This window comes from Lygodium microphyllum, chromosome 27 (assembly GCF_053477565.2).
Source record: "Lygodium microphyllum isolate KBCC chromosome 27, Lygodium_microphyllum_v1.1.10, whole genome shotgun sequence".
Classification (NCBI taxonomy): domain Eukaryota; kingdom Viridiplantae; phylum Streptophyta; class Polypodiopsida; order Schizaeales; family Lygodiaceae; genus Lygodium; species Lygodium microphyllum.
The window spans coordinates 74,892,831-74,911,963 of record NC_141161.1 but is presented as its reverse complement, the minus strand read 5'-3'; the positions used below and the strand labels follow the sequence as shown (position 1 = coordinate 74,911,963).

The following is a 19,133-nucleotide window of genomic DNA, read 5'->3' as shown; positions in this document are numbered from 1 at the left end:
CTTATGGCGAGAGCAAATGCCTCACACATTCCACGTGGCTATCTTCATGTATCCTCAAAGAAGGAAGTCAGGAACGAGGCACCTGCTGCCTCGATTTCACCTTTTCCGCAAGAGCATCCAGGACACCCTCATCCAGAAAATCAGCCAATACTGCAAAAGAATTCTGGCGACCTGCTTTGGAGGTAGAAGGGCAATCCACTGCCTTGGGAGAGGGGCGGGGATAACGCCAATCCCAGGGTGTAATAACATTTCCTTTGGCATCGAACGCCAGCTTGGCAGGTGGGCCTCTGGGGCCGTCGGTATAGGCTCTCCTTGGAGACTGATTGCGGGGGCCCGACGGGGCCCTAGGACGCGGAGCCTGCTGTGAAGTGGCCATTTCTTTCCGGCGCGTATACGTGCGCACGGAATCCTGGGAAGCGGGAGGCCCAGGATCCGCCAGGCCTGTATCCAACTTTTTACCTTTTTGAGGACGTGCCTCAATCCAGTCAGTGCGACGGGAATCCACACTTAGGACCTGTTGTTTGCCTTTGTCCATGACATGAGGAGACTGAAGGGCTTCCTGGGGCGTGGCATCAAGCACCATGTCGTCCTTGGGCAGCACAACCTGCGCATCATCCGAAGACGATTGCTTTTCAGGGCATTCGGCCATGAAATGCCCCAATTTACCACATGAAAAGCAGTGGCCCGCAAAGTTGCCCCATTTTAAGCGAAAATACAAAGGATGCATGCCCGAACAATTGAGGCGAAGCCACGCGGGCCTTTTCCTGGCCGTGTCCCATAGCATGCATAAACGGTTGCGGTTCATCGCCCTGAGGCTTGGGGGAACCAGCACTGTTCCCACAACTGCCATCGCATCCTTCAACATGGGCCAATAGACCGCCGGACAGTTTTCCACCTCTACCCACACCGGGCATTCGCGTTGAAGCAGACGCTGGAAGTCGGCCATGGGGCGCCATGGCACAACATGAACCAAGCGGCGATCAAAGAATAGCGGCAACTTGGACAGGAGCTCAGCGCGATGCGTTTCCGATTTCAGCAGGACCTCATAAAACCCGCGAGGTCCAAGGAAGATCTCCTCAACAGACTCCCCTTGCAATAGATGGTGCAGCCACTGGCGAATATGCGAAAGCATTGGGATCCTGCCAGTGAAGAAAAGAATAACTGCCCGGTCATAGAACACCGAGAAGGATCGCAAGACTGATTTGGGGTCCACCGTGGCTTCCAGCACATCATCCGTTCCCGCAACAGAAAAAGATTCAGTATTATGCTGGACATAATCGCCAAGCAGAGTATTGGCGAAGTCCAACAAATGCTCCCAGTCGATTTCCTGCGAATCCACCGGATCAGAGGCCACTTGCGCATAGGAGCGTTCCGGAGGACTCATTGGCTCATCAGGCGTAGGCTTGGAGCGTTTGCCGGCAGGCGGCTGTTCAGAACTCGGCGGCAACTCCTCTGTGCATGGCACCATATCTTCCGGCTCCTCTGCATTGGAATCAGGGCCAAGGGCTGCCACCGTCCGGTCAAGAAAATCCAAATCCAGGCCAGCCATACTGCTGTCTTCACACAGAGGACGAGCTCTCTCTCTCTCTCTCTCTCTCTCTCTCTCTCTCTCTCTCTCTCTCTCTCTCGTTGTCTCTCTCTCTCTCACGCGCTGTGCAGGTCCCGCAGACCTGCAAAATCAGTGCACCACCCGGCTGCAGCACAGGACTGCAACGACGAACAGGACAGACACGCGCCGATGAACCGGGGCGCCGTGTAACGGGTCAAACACAGGAGGCTTAAACGGGGCTGCGTCAGCCCTGCACGCTGACGCAGAGCAGTCAACCACAGGCGGAGCACTCTGCACAGGTCAGACGTCGACGGGGCAGGCGCCACGGGGTCAGGCCCAGGGCAGGCGTCGATGGTGCAGAGTTGAGGGGCACTGCAGGTACAGGCGACGGGCAGCGTTTAACCAGCAGGGCAGACGTCAGACGTCGACGAAGGCGGGCAAACAAAGGCGTAGCAGACGTCCAGCGAGCAGTCGTGAGGCGTGGATGAAGGCGGGCGCAGGTCCAGACGACGGGCAGAGACTGACAGGCGCAGGTACCGACGGGCGGGCGTACCTGCGACAGGCGCAGCAGCGGCAGGAACAGGCGGGCGCAGCAGCGGCAGGTACCGACGGGCGCAGCAGCAGCAGGCACGGACAGGTTCGGCGGCTGCGCAGAGACCACGATCTGGTCGCTAGGTCACGGGGGTTGAAGGCCCGCCATCGCTGCTCCCTCGCGCTCCAGATTCGACCTCCTCCTATTCTCTCTCTCTAAGACCTCTCTCTCTCTCTCTCTCTCTCTCTCTCTCTCTCTCTCTTTTTCGTAAAAGGTAATTGTATTAATTACGAAAAAAAGTACAAGATGACTTGATTACAAGATACATGACGACAATCTAAGCCATCATGTGAAAAGGTTCTAAGTACTACAAGTTACAATGTTATGGCAAGGATGCAGATGAAATTGCCATATGCCAGGGACGTAAGTCCTCCCTAGAGAGCAAATCAGAATGCTGGAGAAGATCCAACTGCCAATACAAGAGGCCCTTAAGCCTCGCAATATGCCGCTGAACATTATAGGCGGAGTCAAAAAGAAAAGCATTCCTAATGGTCCAGTTATGCCAACAGCCCCAATATCGAAGAAAATGATACATGAGCTTCATATGTGGCTGTGCAGGAGTGGGGTATTTGGGCTGCCCGAAAACCCAATCAAAGGGGCGCAGGGTGAATCCAACCACTCCTTGCCAAACAGCCGACAAAAATAAACAGACTTTCTTTGCGATGGGGCAAGAAATAAATCGATGGCGGGCTAATTCCACAGCAGTGGTGCAAAAGAAACAGTTGCCATTGGAGATTCGGCGCTTGGAAAGAGCCGACGCAAGCGGAAGACCACCAATCATCACTCTCCAAAGAAAGACTTTACATTTGAAGGGTGTCTTGTTCAACCAGCCCTCCATCACAGTTGCCCTCCACCATGACCGGGATTTACGTAATCCCCATAAAGCATTCGCTTTGGTAACTAGCCATTGATGATCTTTAATCAGAATATGATAAACTTGGTTAGCAGAAGCTTTGCTTAAAGTCAGCCGGCCTTGTAGGTCCCAATCCTGCTAGGGATGATCTGAAGCAAGGGCAGGAAAGGGTTGTCTGCTCTGGAGCATCCGCAAAAGCTATTCCCATAAAGGCCTATATCCCCGAGGGATCCTGAAAAGCCTCCTAGCTGTACGAAAAGATATAAGCACATTGCGACTGGCAAGGGTGGCAGGGTGGCATCCGCGACTGAAGACAAGCCCAAACGGGCCATCCGGTTGAATTGTGGTCTAAGCTCATGTTTACCTTCCCATGCAAGTAAACGCGAGACTGCCAGCAATTCCAATTGAAAAGAGTTAGTAGCCAAGCGATCCTCCGCTGGATGCCACTGAGCCTTCTGGAGGACCCGTTTCCAGGAACATACCAAATGAGTAAGCAGCGACGAAGAAGAACTGGAGAACCACGAATCAGCATTAAGAACATGCCACCAAGAACTCCGGATTTGGGTATTGCCATGTAGAAGCCCATGGCTCTCAAGGAAATAACGGGCTATATCGACCCATGGATGATGATCCGAGCACATGGCGCGGAAAAGAGACCAACGGAGTGCCTGCATGTGAGTTTGGGCATCTAAAATAGCTCCGCCACCCATGCGTTTGGGGGTGCACGCATGCGACCAAGAGATCCAGGAAATACCTGCATGCAATGAGTCCTTCTTCCATAGCATGAAGCGAATAGACTGAGTAAGAGCATTCAGAGTCGTAGTAGTCCAGGGCAACAATGGCAAGAAATATGTGAGCATTGGCAACATAATTGTCTGGGCCACTTTGAGGCGAATATGGAAGGGCCAAGCTTGAGATTTCCAATACATAAACTTAGCCACCATTTTCTGAGAAATCCACTGCAGAAGCTGCTTTGGTGGAACGTCAACACCCAAAGGATACCCAAGGTGCCTGACAATGGAGCCACGAGGAACAACCAGACCCTGCCAATCCAAGGACTGCAAGTCCGATTCCGTGCAGCTGAGAATGGCTGATTTGAGCGCATTGATACGAAGGACGGACGCCAGATCAAAGATGCCCCAAACATCCAATGCTCGTCGAAGGTTGTCCTTGTCCGCACGCAAAATCATAAAAAGTATCATCCGCCAGGGATTGGCTAATGAAGTGCTGTCCTGTAGGAAGCGACAGACCGGCCAACTGAGAAGAGGCTGCCATATGGGATAACATGGAAAGAACTGGATGTGTCGCAAGGGCAAAGAATAGAGGGCTCAAAGGGCATCCTTGTCTGACAGAGCGGGCAAGTACAAATGGCTCAGTAACACCTCCGTTCAGCATGACTCGCGAAGACGCTGCAGCGCTAATGGTGTAGATTAGACGAGACATCCGGGGACCAAAGCCCATAGCAGACATAAGTTCAGCAACGAAAGACCAATCCAGATAGTCAAAAGCCTTTTCCAGGTCCAGTTGAATCAGTACTACCTCCTAATTAGAATGCCTTGCATAATCAATAGCCAGTTGAGCATTCAATACATTGTGCAGAATATTTCGGCCCTTAATGAAACCATACTGTAGAGGGTGCACAATGGCCGGGAGATGCTTATGAAGCCGATTCGCCATTACTTTGGAAAATATTTTGTACATTGAACCCATCAAAGAAATGGGGCGCCACTGTGTCAACTTAGATGGCGAAGGAACTTTTGGAAGCAGTTTAATAAGGCCTTCTTTCCACGAGGAAGGTATGATCCCCGTTTGCCACACCTGCTGAAACAAAGCCTGCAATGGTTTCGCCAGTTGGGTAGCAAAAGCTTCAAAGAACTCATTGGTGAGACCATCCCAACCCGGACTTTTATCCTTGGGCAAGTGTAACAAGACGTCCATAACCTCTGCCTCACAAATATCGGACTCCATAGTAGCTTGCATGTCCTGCGGAAGCTGATTGCGGACCAGGTCATAAAAACCCGAACGGGCCTGAGTGATTTGGTCTGAAGGTGGAGAAGTGGAGCCGAGAAGGTCACGGAAATAATTCCTGCACATATGCACAATAGTCTGCGGATCCAGGATAAGGTGGCCTTCTGCATCCTCGAGTCTGGTCATATTCTCCCTAGCAGGAGAGGCATGGAGAGCTCGAAAGAACTTATGGATCTGACATGCACTATCTTGCAAAGTCTCTGTCAGATGTTGCAGTTTGGCCTGCTGATATGATTTCAAGTGGAATTCTTTAATAAGATCGGCCACTCGCATGGCCAGTGCGAGCAGAAATGCATCATCCGGAGTGTCCACTAGCAGAGAACGAACCAAAGCCAGCATGTCCTCGCCTGCCTTGCGACACTGCCGACAAAGAGAGGCATGATAGATCCCATACTGCCGAGCAACCCGCTGGACATTAGAGAGCAATCTTTCAAATGACGCAGTGCCCTGAGAAGAGAAGTCCAAGAGGAATCTATCAATCAATTGCTGCATATAGCCCTGAAAGATTACATGCTTCAGGTAAGACGAATTGAAACGCAAAGGGAGTCTCTTCAGAAATTGCTTGAAAGGTGCAATGGGTTGTGCAAGCAGCTCAAGCTGCAGAGGGAAATGGTCCGACAAGGCATATTGCTGCAGCACTTTTATTTCGAGCAGCTCGGGAAGAAAATCATCATTCTGCATGATATATATACGGTCCAATCGCGACCATGTTGTTGCATACTGGCAGAATGGAAAGTAAACCCTGTAGAAGACGGGTGTAGCCAGGACCAGAGATCTTTCTTAAGAACAGCAAGAGCCAACGCATGCCACATACGACTTTCCGGCGCATCCATCACCGAATGATCCGATGTGGACTGGGAAGAATCAACACACATATTGAAATCCCCCATGAAGAAGCCCCGTCTGCCAAGTGACAAGGAGGTCTGCAAAGTCTGCCAAAGCGCCCGACGAGATAAGGAATCATTCGGAGCATAGAGGCCAAGTAGCCATAAGATTTCCCCTTCGAATAAAATTTCAATCACCAAAAAACGGCCATGAACATCATTTTTAATAAGAACAGGCTAATATTTGTCATGGACAATCATGAGCACACCCGAATAATGCATGGCCTGTGTCCCTGCATAAAACAATCGAAAGCCATGGCAATCTACCACTTTTCCGGCTTCACCGTGACTCTTGTGCTCAACAGCGCACAGGACATCCCACTGATTTTCATGCAATACAGTCCACATGGCATGTTGCTTGTGTCGAGAACAAATTCCTCGCACATTCCACGTGGCTATTTTCATGTGTATTCGAAACAAAATCAGGTACGAGGCACAGCTTGCCTCGATTTGACTTTGTCAGCGAGAATGTCCAAGACTCCCTCGTCCAAGAAATCCGCCAACACCGCAAAAGAGTTCTGAGGACTAGATTTGGAAGTAGACGGCATATCTGCTGGCTTGGGGGTGAAACGGGGATAACGACGGTCCCACGGGGTAATGACATTACCTCTGGTATCAAATGCCAGCTTAGCAGGGGGACCCTTTGGACGATCCGAATACATTTTCCTGGCGGGCTGATGAAGGGGGGCAGAGGAAACCATAGCAGGAGCAGAGCGCTCGGAAGACAACATTTCCTTCCTGCGCATATATGTACGCATGGAATCTTGTGAGGTAGTAGGCACAGTGTTCTCCATGCCAGCAACAACCCTGTTGCCTTTTTTTGCACGTACTTCAACCCAATTAGTGGCACTGGAATCCAGACCCGAAACCTGTTGTTTACCTTTGGCCAGAGCTTGGGGCTGATGGGTAGCATCCAGCGACGGGGCATCACACACCATATCTTCCATGGGCGGCGCAACATGGCCAACATCGGAAGTGTGTTGCTGTTCCGAGCATTCGGCCATAAAATGCCCCGACTGTCCACAGGAAAAGCAATGCCCCGCAAAATTGCCCCATTTCAAACGAAAGTGTAACGGGTGCATGCCAGAGCAATTGAGGCGTAACCAAGCAAGCCTTTTTCTTGCAGTGTCCCATAGCATACACAAGCGGTTGCGATTCACAGCCCTGAGACTGGGAGGGACCAGAACAGTGCCCACAGCGGCCATAGCATCCTTCAATAGTGGCCAATAAACAGCCGGACAATTTTCCACCTCTACCCACACAGGGCATTCACGTTGCAGCAGACGCTGAAAATCTGCCATTGGACGCCATGGAACCACATGAACCAACCGGCGTTCAAAAAACAAAGGCAGTTTAGACAGGAGAGCAGCACGGTGCGTCTCCGATTTCAACAGGACCTCAAAAAAGCCCCGGGAGCCAACAAAAATCTCTTCAACACATTCCCCTTGTAGCAGACTGTGCAACCACTAGCGAATACGGGAAAGCAACGGGATTCGACCAGTGAAGAAGAGTATCACAGCGCGATCATAAAATACCGAAAAGGAGCGTAGGACAGTTTTTGGGTCCACGGTGGCGTCCAGAACATCGTCAGGTGCAGAGTCAGAAAAGACTTCCTGATTATGTTGAACATAATCGCCAAGCAAAGTGTTTGCAAATTCCAGCAAATGCTCCCAGTCCACTTCCTGAGAGTCCACAGAATCCGAAGCAACCTGAGCATAGGACCGATCCTGAGAAACACCTATCTCTTCCGAAGTATGCTTGGTACGTTTACCCGCAGGCTGGATGTCGGGACCAGGGGGCATCTCTTCGTTGCACGGAACCATATCCTCAGGTTCCTCAGCATCAGAATCCGGGCCAAGTGCTGCCACTGTTTGATCTATGAAATCCAGATCCAAACCAGCCATCGTATATGATGATTTGATCTCGAAGGAGGACTGGCCCTCTCTCTTGCCGGCTCTCTCGCTCTCCCTCTTTTCTGTACAGAGGCGCTGTCCAGGGGTGTACTCTGCAAGGACAGCTAATGAAAACAAAGCTTTACCTGTCACCGTGCAGGGGCAGAAGGGCGAAACAAAGGCCTGGCGGTCTCCACGGCAGGACAGGACAGGCTGGGGTGCCGGGCAGGGATCCGTCAGCAGCGTCCGGGGACAGGGCGTCAGTGGCAGGCGACCGTGGACAGGGCGTCAGGGACAGGGCGTCTGGCCGTGGACAGGGCGCCAGGAGCAGGACGCGCTGGCGGCTCCAGGAGCAGGGCGTTTGCTCCTGACGGCTCCAAGAGCAGGGCGTCAGAAAGAGGGCGCTAGGGATTCCGCTGGCGGCGCAAGGAGCAGACGCGAATGGCAAAAACAGGCGGAGATGCAGGCGTCGACGATGTTGACAAAACGCGAACGACAGACGAGCAAAGGCGACGACGGTGCTGACGCGAACGGGGGATGACGACAGGCAAGTCTTCAGGCTGCGACAACGCAGATCGAGGCAACAGCAAGGCGCGCCAGACCAGGCGATGGCAGGGCGGCACGAAGCAGGGGCACCATCGCTACGCGTCTCTCTCTCTCTCTCTCTCTCTCTCTCTCTCTCTCTCTCTCTCTCTCTCTCTCTCTCTCTCTCTCTCTCTCTCTCTCTCTCTCTCTCCACATCTCTCTCTCTCTCTCTCTCTCTCTCTCTCTCTCTCTCTCTCTCTCTCCGTCACTCTCTCTCTCTCTCTCTCTCTCTCTCTCTCTCTCTCTCTCTCTCTCTCTCTCTCTCTCTCTCTCTCTCTCTCTCTCTCTCTCTCTCTCTCTCTCTCTCTCTCTCTCTCTCTCTCTCTCTCTCTCTCTCTCTCTCTCCGTGTGAAGATAATTGAATTAAGTAGCAAATATTTACATCAAACCATCGGGTCAGCATTGAAAATAACAGACATGAAGGAAAGTCTACACTGACTCTAATACAGAAATATATCATTACATTTCTTCTTCTTCTTTTTTTTTTGTGTGTGTGTGTGTGTTATTATCTTTTTATTTGGAAATTGGTACGTGTGTGTGCGATTATCTACTATGATTTATCTAAAAGTTGTTTTAAAGATGCTTACAAGATTAGTATTTTTCTCATAAATTGTTAAAATATGTTAACAAATTAGGGCCACATAAGATTCAAGTCTAGGGTTCAAATCATACTCGAACCATACATTCATACGCGTTTGTGTTTGACGTTTGATTCACATATGGAAAAACTATGCCCCCGATTCCATAACACCTGTCCTGAAACATGTTTCTTCCAGTCCGAATATGTTTCCGTTTCACTAATCAAAGTCTCCCTTACAAAGGGGGCTACAATTACAAGTTGTAATGTTCAATTCTATATTGATTCAGCACCCTTGCTCCATCAGATAGCATCATTTAAGCATCTTTCCACATCACTTAAAGCACCCTTACTCCATCATGCAACATCCATTTTGTAATTTAACATGTTACTTAAAGCTCACTTTTATTCTTCAATTTTAAAAGGCCTTGTAAAATCTTAACCATCACCACAAACGCAAGGTCATATGACTGGTGTTTGGATATTAACGACATAATCAGAATCAAGATTACCCTTCAAATTCCAGGTCTCATAATGAACAAATTTACTAAAAAACATAAATATATAGCTCATAACTCAGGGCATGGCCATATATTTATAGCTTCAACTTCTTTGTGTGACTTGACAGCTTGACTTCCCATTTTAAAGTGCGAGTCATGCATTATGCATCAGCTGGGGTGGGGTGGGCATGAGTCCAGTTTACAAGGATGCGTCAGGTACTTACAACAAATTCTAGAACTGGATTATATGATGGAATGAAAAGTACGTTCAACACTTAGGACAATGCCAACCAACCATAAACAGAGGAGGTAAAGAGGAGATTTGCACAAGAGTGCTTAAAATATGAATTCATGATACAAGGACCAAGTATCTAACCTCATCAGTAATTGCCAAAATATTGTACTTCACGCAAAGTGCTGCAATATGTGACAATTCTTGCTTGCTAAAGACTTTGCCTGTTGGATTGTGTGGACTGCTTAAAAGCACACAGCCCATTGCTTAGAGATGTGACCAACTCACCAATTGAAATAAAATACCAACATCACCATACAAAAAAAAGTCCATTCTCTACTTCAGAATCACTGCTTATTCCGTACAAATGCATTCAAGTCATTCAGATCGTTGACTACATTCAGATCATGTGAGAGACCAGAACCAGCCCATTTTCAAGAAACGATATTACTTCTTGGGCTTCCAAGATTGTTGACTACATACTTAAATATACTAAACATATGCTCCCTAAGCCTTATTATTGCCTAGCAAGGCGACAACACAAAGGTCAATATAACTCAATTTCCAAACAAGTTTGCTGTTTGCTGTCAAATGCCTTGCCTACAAGACCAAAATTCATGAAAATACTGTGGCATCCCCTCAGGATTTCCCGGGATAGGTAACTCCCTTGCCGTGCAGACTGCAGTGCAAATCAGGGTGCCAGATTTTGTGATTTATAAAGGTTTCTAGCTGTTTAAGGAGAGCTGCACCATTAGGATCCTACGACACCTATTCTCGTTAAAGCATTCATCTCTCATGACCCAGAGATCATTCTGAATTAAAAAGTACTCAGAAAAGAGTTTTGTAGCATTGACTGTGCAGCCATGACAATAGTAAGTAAAAGAAAAACACAGAACTGCATGAACCCACGGACACACTAACCACAGAAAAGGAATCCTGTGTTCTGTCCTCCAAGATCTTCAATAACATAGTTAGGAGTATAGTAAAGAAATGTCCCTAGTACTAGGGCTTAGTAATGACTCAACGATCAAAAATACTGTGTTCTGTCCTCCAAGATCTTCAATAACATAGTCAGGAGTATAGTAAAGAAATGCTCCCTAGTACTAGGGCTTAATAATGACTCAACTATCAAAAATGGCTGAAGTCTTAATTTTAGTCAAAAATTTTGAAACAATGTTTTGACACATGTATTGATGTAAACTTTGGCCGTTAAGTAAATTGTAGCTAGGCAATAACTAGGTCCAAATTTACCCAAATCCCCAGATTGATTATCATGCTAATGACAATAATGAAGGAGTGGAATCAAGATGGCAATCTGGGTTTCACACAACTTACTTTCAGCAGTCAATTGCCTAGGGAGGGAGCAAAAATTTTGGGTCTCGCAGGACTTACTTTCAGGAGCCAATTGCCTAGGGAGCAAAAGTTTTGATAGATTTCAACATCATCAGTGCTTGAAACCCCCAAAACAATCTTTGATAAGCAGTTGGAATCAGAGCACATAAATGAAGGTAACTCTGTGGGCAGTTCTCTCATAGAAACCAAAGACCTTAAGGAGTACATTTTTGTGGATGAGATAATACCTGACAGTTAACTTGTGCAATTTGTTTGATTGACTACCAGATTCTTATCAAAGTTTGGCCTCTACTCGGAATCTTATGATGACGGGTAATCCAAAGTTCAAGGAGTTAGTTACTGGACTCTTATAAGAAGCACAGCCCATGCAAAACCAAATATGTCTTTTGCAGACCAGACTTTTCTTGCTGATCAACGAGGTAAATGAAAGGCCTCTTCAAACAACAAACAAAGTACATCAGCTAAAACCAAGAACATTAATGAGGATGGTAAAAAGCCTAAGAAGAAAGGCAACTGTAACTGTTGCAAGCAACCAGGCAATTAGGTCCTTTCAGTAAAGAATGTCCAAAGTTGCTGAAGAAGGAAACAAAGAAAAAAGAGACAAAAAGGGCTGTTACAGATGTCTCACCATCAGATGTTTATCTGCCAATCTTGCACGAGATGTAGACTGCGCATTTAATGTGCAATCCTAATGACACATATGTACATGATGTATCTCTGTCAAATGCCAGTTTAAATGTTTGCTACTTTGAAAGTGGTGCTAGTAAGCACAGCACTTTTCAGCACGAGATATTCTCATCCCCAAACAGATGGAAGGCCTAAACAAACAATTAAGCAAGTAGAGTAAAATAACTAGCTGTATTATAACTCGTTGCCCACATGGCATGAAGCATGAACCTGCTAACAACTCAAAACTCAGTGCATGCTGACCCACGTGTGAGAGACGATACTAAGACTTGAGAAAGTGGAGGGAAAAGACTTGACACCCAAAACATCTGTACGCTAATCTGAAAGCACTCATACGGCTACAGAAGTGTCTGATGGCTATTGGCAACTAAAGACTGTAGATTGGCTGACTTTAATGAGGACCAAGAGTGGCTTCCAAACTCTGGAGCAAGTTACTATGTAGGCCAAATCTTTAAAACACATACAAAGTCATTCATATCAATATACCCCACTGTTTGACCATTGAAACTAATGTCCAAGGCCATACTTGATGTCCAAAATCTTGATCAACTATATATCCATGATCTGTGAACCCTTCTAACAAGGTCCTACCTCATGCTACAGCTTGAAATTCGAGTAAAATGTTATATCATAGGCGCAGTACATGTAACCAAAACCTTGAAGATCAATTTCGACCGGCTGAAAAGTTAGCTTAACTATAAAATAAGAACAAAGAATAACACAAAAGACAGCTATCTAGACAATCTGCCTAGTTTCCTGCAAAACATGGGAAGGAAAAAGAGCTGTCATCGTGTGGCTGTAGTAATCCCTAATAAAGGCAGTGCAATGCATGAGCATGAGATGAACCATTTGTAGCATACCACTTATCAGCTTTGTAATAATAGATATACCAGAACTGCTATAGTAGTGGGTTCATGGGACCTAGTATGTGCTATGCTTTATATCTATCCATTCCCTCTCGTTTCAAGCTGTCAAAAACTGTAACTGGAGCATTCAAAGACTTTCATGCATCCCTTGTTAGCTTGCTTTTACAAATAAAAGCACCTGTTAATGACGATTGCCTTTGTGTTGTTGTTGATGCTTGCTTCAACCTTTCCCAGATCCAGATTCCAAAATGGAGGCTCCATCTCTATATAGACCTTCATTTTTAAAGATGATAACTCTGATATATAATGAGGTTTAGAAGATAGGCAGCCCCAATTACAAAAATGCAGATACACAAACAATATGCACAAAATACAAACATAACCACCAAATGCACTTGCAAGGTCAATCATAGCGCTCCCCTCCCCCCCCCCCCCCCACAACAATGAAAAAAACAAGAAAAAACAAACAAATCAAAAGAGAAAAAACCCTCCCCAAATACAAAAGCACAAATGCAACCAAAACTGCATGACACTGACATCCCCACAATAAATGCATCTCCAAAACCAATATCACATCTCCCCCCTCCCAGCAGGACCCAAACAAAAAGTTAAAAACAAAAAGGTTTAAATCCACCAACACACACACACACACACAGTATAGTATGATCAACCCAAATTTGGCTTTAAGATACTCACAGGAATTCCACCTGCCATAGTTATGCAGGCCCCATAGGTTTCATATGCTGGATCTAATACTAGCACCTCATCGTTCTCATCTACCACTGCTCAGGAAGAGTAGTGGACCATTAACAGCATGTTACATAAATAAACTGTCCAGCTAAATTAAAGTCTAAAAAGAAACAAGACCAAACCAGCTAATATAGATGCAGCAAATGCTTCAGATTGACCACAGCAGACTATCACATTCTGAGGATCAACATCCACATCCTGATGCGAAGAGAAAAGTCTAGCCACAAGCTCACATAAAGCTGGAACATGCCTGCAACAAACTGGCATAAGATTGCCTTCAAACTCAGAGGCAATGCCTCACAACAGAAAAAAATGTTACCTCCTACCAAACACAGCAGGTCTTTTGAAACTCAGAAACAAAGTGGTTACAAGATGTCACGATATAAAACCATGAGAATAGAAACAGAGTCATCATGACCATAAGGATAATAGCTTCCTGTCTTGCATCGTTTGAGACTAAAGCATGCCTAAACTGTATCAGTAAGCTTTCACAAATCTACAGTCAAAACTGAGTCATGGAAGCAAAATCAATGAGAAAATAATAGAACTTAGGGAGATGTTTTGCCATATATCAAACAATCAGTAAAAGGAGAAAAGAGAGAGCACATGACAATTGAACCAATTTATAGCCTGCATGAAAACAAAGATGTACAGAGTTGTAGCCTATCAGCTCCATCGCCTGCTGCTTGCTTATCCAGCCAATCGCAGTCTCCCAGCCCTCTACTTCACTTACACCCTCAAGCCCTATCATGCTTCCCTCCATGCACTGCTTGGGACCCCTTCTTCCCCTTAGCCACTACTTGAATTCTTCAACAAGCAGTCCTCCCAAGGCTGTCAGAATTTAAGCAAAAGCTGCAGAGGGAGGTGGGGGGTGTGAGGGAGGCAAAACATACCATCAAGTGAGAATCCCATGTGGCACTAAGGTGTGATACAATAGCACTCCAGTACTTTGACCAGAAACAAAAGGAATCACTGTGTGGCCACCTATCTAAGGGGCTTGATACACATAGGACAAATATCTCTACATTTGAGCTCCTTGGGATGTATGTTTTAGAAATGTAACTCTCACCATTGTAGCACCTAAACCACCTAGCTAAAAGATAGAAATGGTACCTAAGCGCAAGGATAAATTATTTCGGGCACTTATCTAGCATGGAATTATTGTATTTTTGGACGCTCTCTAGCATGGAATTATTGCATTCGCGCGCGCACAATTTATTTTTTCCGTTGTAACCCTTGTGCAAAGCTTAAAGGGTTAGGCAATATTTTGGTATAAACCTTAGAATAGTTCATTTAGCTAGAAGTTGGAAAATAGAAGGCCAAAAAGCACCTTGCTCATGTTAAGAAAACAATAGCCCAAAAAAAAGGGGTGATTTTTATGTATTTTGAGCACAAAAAGATAATGCAAATCCATAAATACGTGCGATGTCTTGTGCACCCTTGTCTGTCTGTGTTTGAGTTTTGAGTTTTTCATTTAGAATTTGAGTTTTGCACGTCATTGTCCGAGTTTTTGTGTTTCACTCGTGGCTATATTCTCTATGTTTCCTTAGTGTAAACCCTAGCATATCTTCACATGGTATCACAGCAGATGCTCTTGTAAAAAGTATCCTACGGATATTGTGGAGGTTGTGCGAGGTACACAAACAACACGTAATTGATTCATAATGTCTCAAACACCTTCTTCTTGGGATCCCACGATGTCTTGCCCAGCTTCTCCATCAATGGAGACCCTGAGGAGGCATTATGGACTCCGCAAGGAAGACGACACCCCACCTTCACCTTCACCTTCTTTTTCTTCTCCTCTTCTAAATTTCAATCACGTGACAGAGGAGTTTAAAAAATAATGCTCACACATCACGTATAGTCGAGCTTGCACCACTCCTACCAACTTTGCTTCTACATCCAAACAAATTGGTGAGTTTGATCACCTCTCCGATCATGGAGGACATACGACATCTGGTACGACTTGCCACCCATCTCCTTCATCTCAGCCAGGTCTGATATTAAGTTCATACAACCCCTTTGAATCATATGAATCAAAACCCTCTCCTATTTCTCTTTTGGTGTACAAGATCTGGATGTAAACTTCAATAGAGGGGGCTCTCAAAGCAAACATCCTTCATCAAGCATATCTACAACTTTTGTTTCATTTGAGCATGTAAACCAATCTTCTCAACTCCCTCCCATCCCACCCTCCTCTAATCTACACCTTGATTTCCTCTCTTCTTCATTCCAAAAGCTCCAAACCACATTCTATCTACCCTCACTTCACTACCTCTTTGCACCATGGTACATCGTTAGGACAAATGCCTTTCACATATCCACAAGTGAGCACTTCTTTTCAACTTGAGACGGCTATGATGGGATTCCCCCTCACTACCCCTAATCACTCCCCTCCCCACTTATCAACCTTTCGGACACAGGGATTCCCATCCTCTACTTATGGTGCATCATCACACAATCCATGGGTCAATTCTATGTAGGGATTTCCATATTTGCCCCCTCGTGTCCATATCTCTCCTCCATGGGCTACTCATGCGGCACTCTCAGATTAATTCCCAAGTGTACTCCACTTCCCTATCCTACCCACCCTATCCTTCCTACTCACATTATCCTGCTTATAGTACTACCATTCCTGTTGCTATGGCCAAGAATGTCTTTACGGATAAGACTTGTTTTAACAGGTCAAATTTCACCACCTGCTCAAACTTCATGCAATAAGTGCTTGAATGACAAGGTCTTTGGGACCTAGTCGTTCGTCTTGAGTCTATGCCTAGCTCATCATGATCACATCCATCACTGGAGAGCCCGCAATGCCACAGCCAATGTTGAGCTTATACAAGGGTTGCTTCCTGAGTTCCACTCTCAGTTACAACATTTTCCCCTTGCTTCTAAGCATTGGACTCGTCTCATTGACTACTATGCGGCATGAGATCACGCCATAGCCACATGAAACGGGAAACGGAAACGCACTTGAAACAGGGGAGGCCCGTTCTAGAAATAGGGGAACGGGAAACTAAAAATAGATAAATTTTGACATTTTAAAAATAATTATGCATTAAACAACTTCACAAGTGTTCAAAGACACTCTAAAGCACACTTTCAACATTATATTGCATAAATAGTGTGAGATATATTAAGGCCAATCAATGCTGCAAATAAGACTTGAGCACACTACACACAACCAAGAAAAGTTAAAACTCTAATGATTAAACTTTAAAGACTCAAGAGTCATAATTTAGAAATGTTTAAAAGCTGAGTTACATATCAAAGCATCGTGCAAGAGCTAATGCCCAAGTGGCAAGCTCTTGCTAGCTATCATGAATTTGATTTAGTAAATTCTCTTTGCAAAGTTAAGCCGAATGTAAACCTCCTACAATTGATTAAGTTGTCTCCTAGAGTGCATAAAAATTTGAAGAAGATTCTTTGCATTGGGTATATCATTGAGCCCTTGGGAGTAGCACAAGTAGGAGACGATTGGTTTGCACATGCTGAAAAGCATTGTCCTAGTAGCATATGGGGTGGCAATTTAAGTTTGTAGGCTTGCCTTCCCATACTTTGATTACTTCATATGGTCTATAGTACCTTGGACTAAGCTTTTTGTACATACAAATATAAAATTCAAAACCAAGAATCGAGTAAATTGGGGATCCTTTGCCAATTCAGCAAAAAGATTTTCTATTGTACGCATTCGATCCTTGAAGCTATCATCAAATTCTTCAGCCCCTTGCTGGTCATCAGCCTCTTTATGCATTGAAGTGCCAACATTTGGGTCATTTCCCACGTTTTCAGCATACTGCCTATGCTTAGAACCATGCCCAACAATAGTCATTGCATTTCCCCCTTCACCACGAGATTGACCAAGGGAGTGATGCATCCTCTCAACTTGATCCCGTATCACCATGTGAAGACATGCTTGCTATAATTCACTGCTGAGAACAATTTCAGCAATAATGCAATAGTCCAAGTTGCAATCAAGTACCACTGGCCCACCAATTCAAAGGATTTGATGGTATCCCGACAATGGAACCATGAAACCAATCTTCCTTCCGTAGATGGGTGGTAAATCCCTGATTACAACTTAATTACAACAACAAACAATAAATGCAAATCTGAAAATACAAATTTACTTACTGATCTTAGACAATGCACACACGATTGGCCCCAAAATTGGCACCCCTTTCAGTATTTCTTTAGCTTTATTGAAGAAGAAGTTAATTTACAATGGGATTCTCCCGATCCCCTTCACAATCCAAACTCCCCTTGCTATCCAAAGTGACCAGCAAGTCTTCAAAATGTTTTACACCTTGATTCGGACACTTAATTGGCCTTCACCCGCTTCATAGACGATAGAAATGCCCCAAATTCAATGGCTGGCTAGTCCTCCACCTGAATTTAGCTAAAATTCACCTTCAGCCCTGAAAATTCCAAGTCTTGGAGCTTCCAATTTCTGGCACACTTCCCTAGGCTGCTACTAAACCCTAATTTCTGCTGTAAATTAGGGTTTAGAGTAGAGAATTTTGTGAGATGGACGGATCGAGGTGCAGCTGAGATTTAGTAGACAGTGTGAGAGTGAGAGACAGGGTGAAGCACGACACCCAAGAGAATAGACTGAAAGAGTGTAACCAGAAAGTACAAAGTACAACCCTTAAACCTTAGGGTTGTAGGGGGTGTTCACACCCGACACACACTAAGTGCCCATAAGTGTGTAACATAAGCACATAAGCACATGCGACAATAAGACTATAAGTCTGGGGGGAAAACCTCTCCTACCGAGAGTAAAAAGTGCCCCAGTGTCCTACTGATCACCGATACTCCCATATGAGCGTAGGCGTAAGTGAGGCGTGAGTCAAATACCCAACAAACCCCCCTGGAGTGAAGAGTGATCAAGAGTACAAGGATCATCCGCCACCAAAGGATATCAAATTTAAAGCATCGCGAAACGCTTCAAATTTGTCACGAGGAAGAGCTTTGGTGAAGATGTCTGCCACATTACTGGTGGTAGGACAATAGACAAGGCTAATATCACCTGCATGTAGCCTCTCTCTGACAAAGTGATAATGGATCTCAATGTGTTTCGTGCGAGCCCGAAACACTGGGTTCCGTGCCACTGCAATGGCACTCTAACTGTCAATGAACAAAGGTGTAGGCTCCGTAACAGATACATCCAAATCAGCTAGCAAGCGTCTAAGCCATACGCATTCAATTGTGGTAGTGAAAGCTGCCTTGTATTCAGCTTCACATGACGATGTGGCAACAATGGATTATTTCTTGCTAAGCCAAGAAATGCAAGAAGAGCCAAGAAAGAAACAATTGCCACTAGTGGAGTGAAGTGTATCATAATCACCAGCCCAATCAGAATCACTGTAAGCATGTAACTGCAGTGGTCCCCCCTTGGCATAAAGCAACCCAAGAGATCGAGTACCCTGCAAGTAACGAAAAACACGCTTGACAGCTTGCCAATGTGACATACGTAGCTGATGCATATACCTGCTCAAAGCTGAAACTGCAAACTGTATGTCCGGCCTAGTGTTGCATAGATGGATAAGACATCCAATTGCAGGAGCATATGTATGTATATCAAACAAATCACTGTCATCATGTAATGACAGTTTCAGTCCAGGTTCCATGGGGGTACAAACTGGCTTGCAATCCTGTAAGCCAAACTTCTCAAGAAGCTGTCCAATATACCTTGACTCTGATAGCCCAATACCTCGAGCATCATGTATGAACTGGATGCCCAAGTAGTAATGCAAAACTCCCAAGTCAGACATGTCAAAAGTTT

General features: G+C 45.7%; 1 protein-coding gene across 3 annotated transcripts in view; it reads right to left on the bottom strand.

The window, feature by feature from the left end:
* Nucleotides 1–19,133, bottom strand: part of LOC148012474 (uncharacterized) — a 111,101-nt gene that overhangs the window by 27,047 nt on the left and 64,921 nt on the right. Inside the window, exons 3-6 of one of the 3 annotated variants that reach the window (XM_087669473.1) lie at nt 13,471–13,598; nt 13,295–13,380; nt 12,777–12,871; nt 9,837–9,933 (exon numbers count right to left, since the gene is read on the bottom strand). In XM_087669473.1, coding sequence (XP_087525599.1) covers nt 9,837–9,933; nt 12,777–12,871; nt 13,295–13,380; nt 13,471–13,598 — 406 coding nt within the window. Of the gene's footprint in view, nt 1–9,836; nt 9,934–12,776; nt 12,872–13,294; nt 13,381–13,470; nt 13,609–19,133 lie in introns of all 3 variants that reach the window. The other 2 variants (XM_087669474.1, XM_087669475.1) reach the window with 2 other exon arrangements.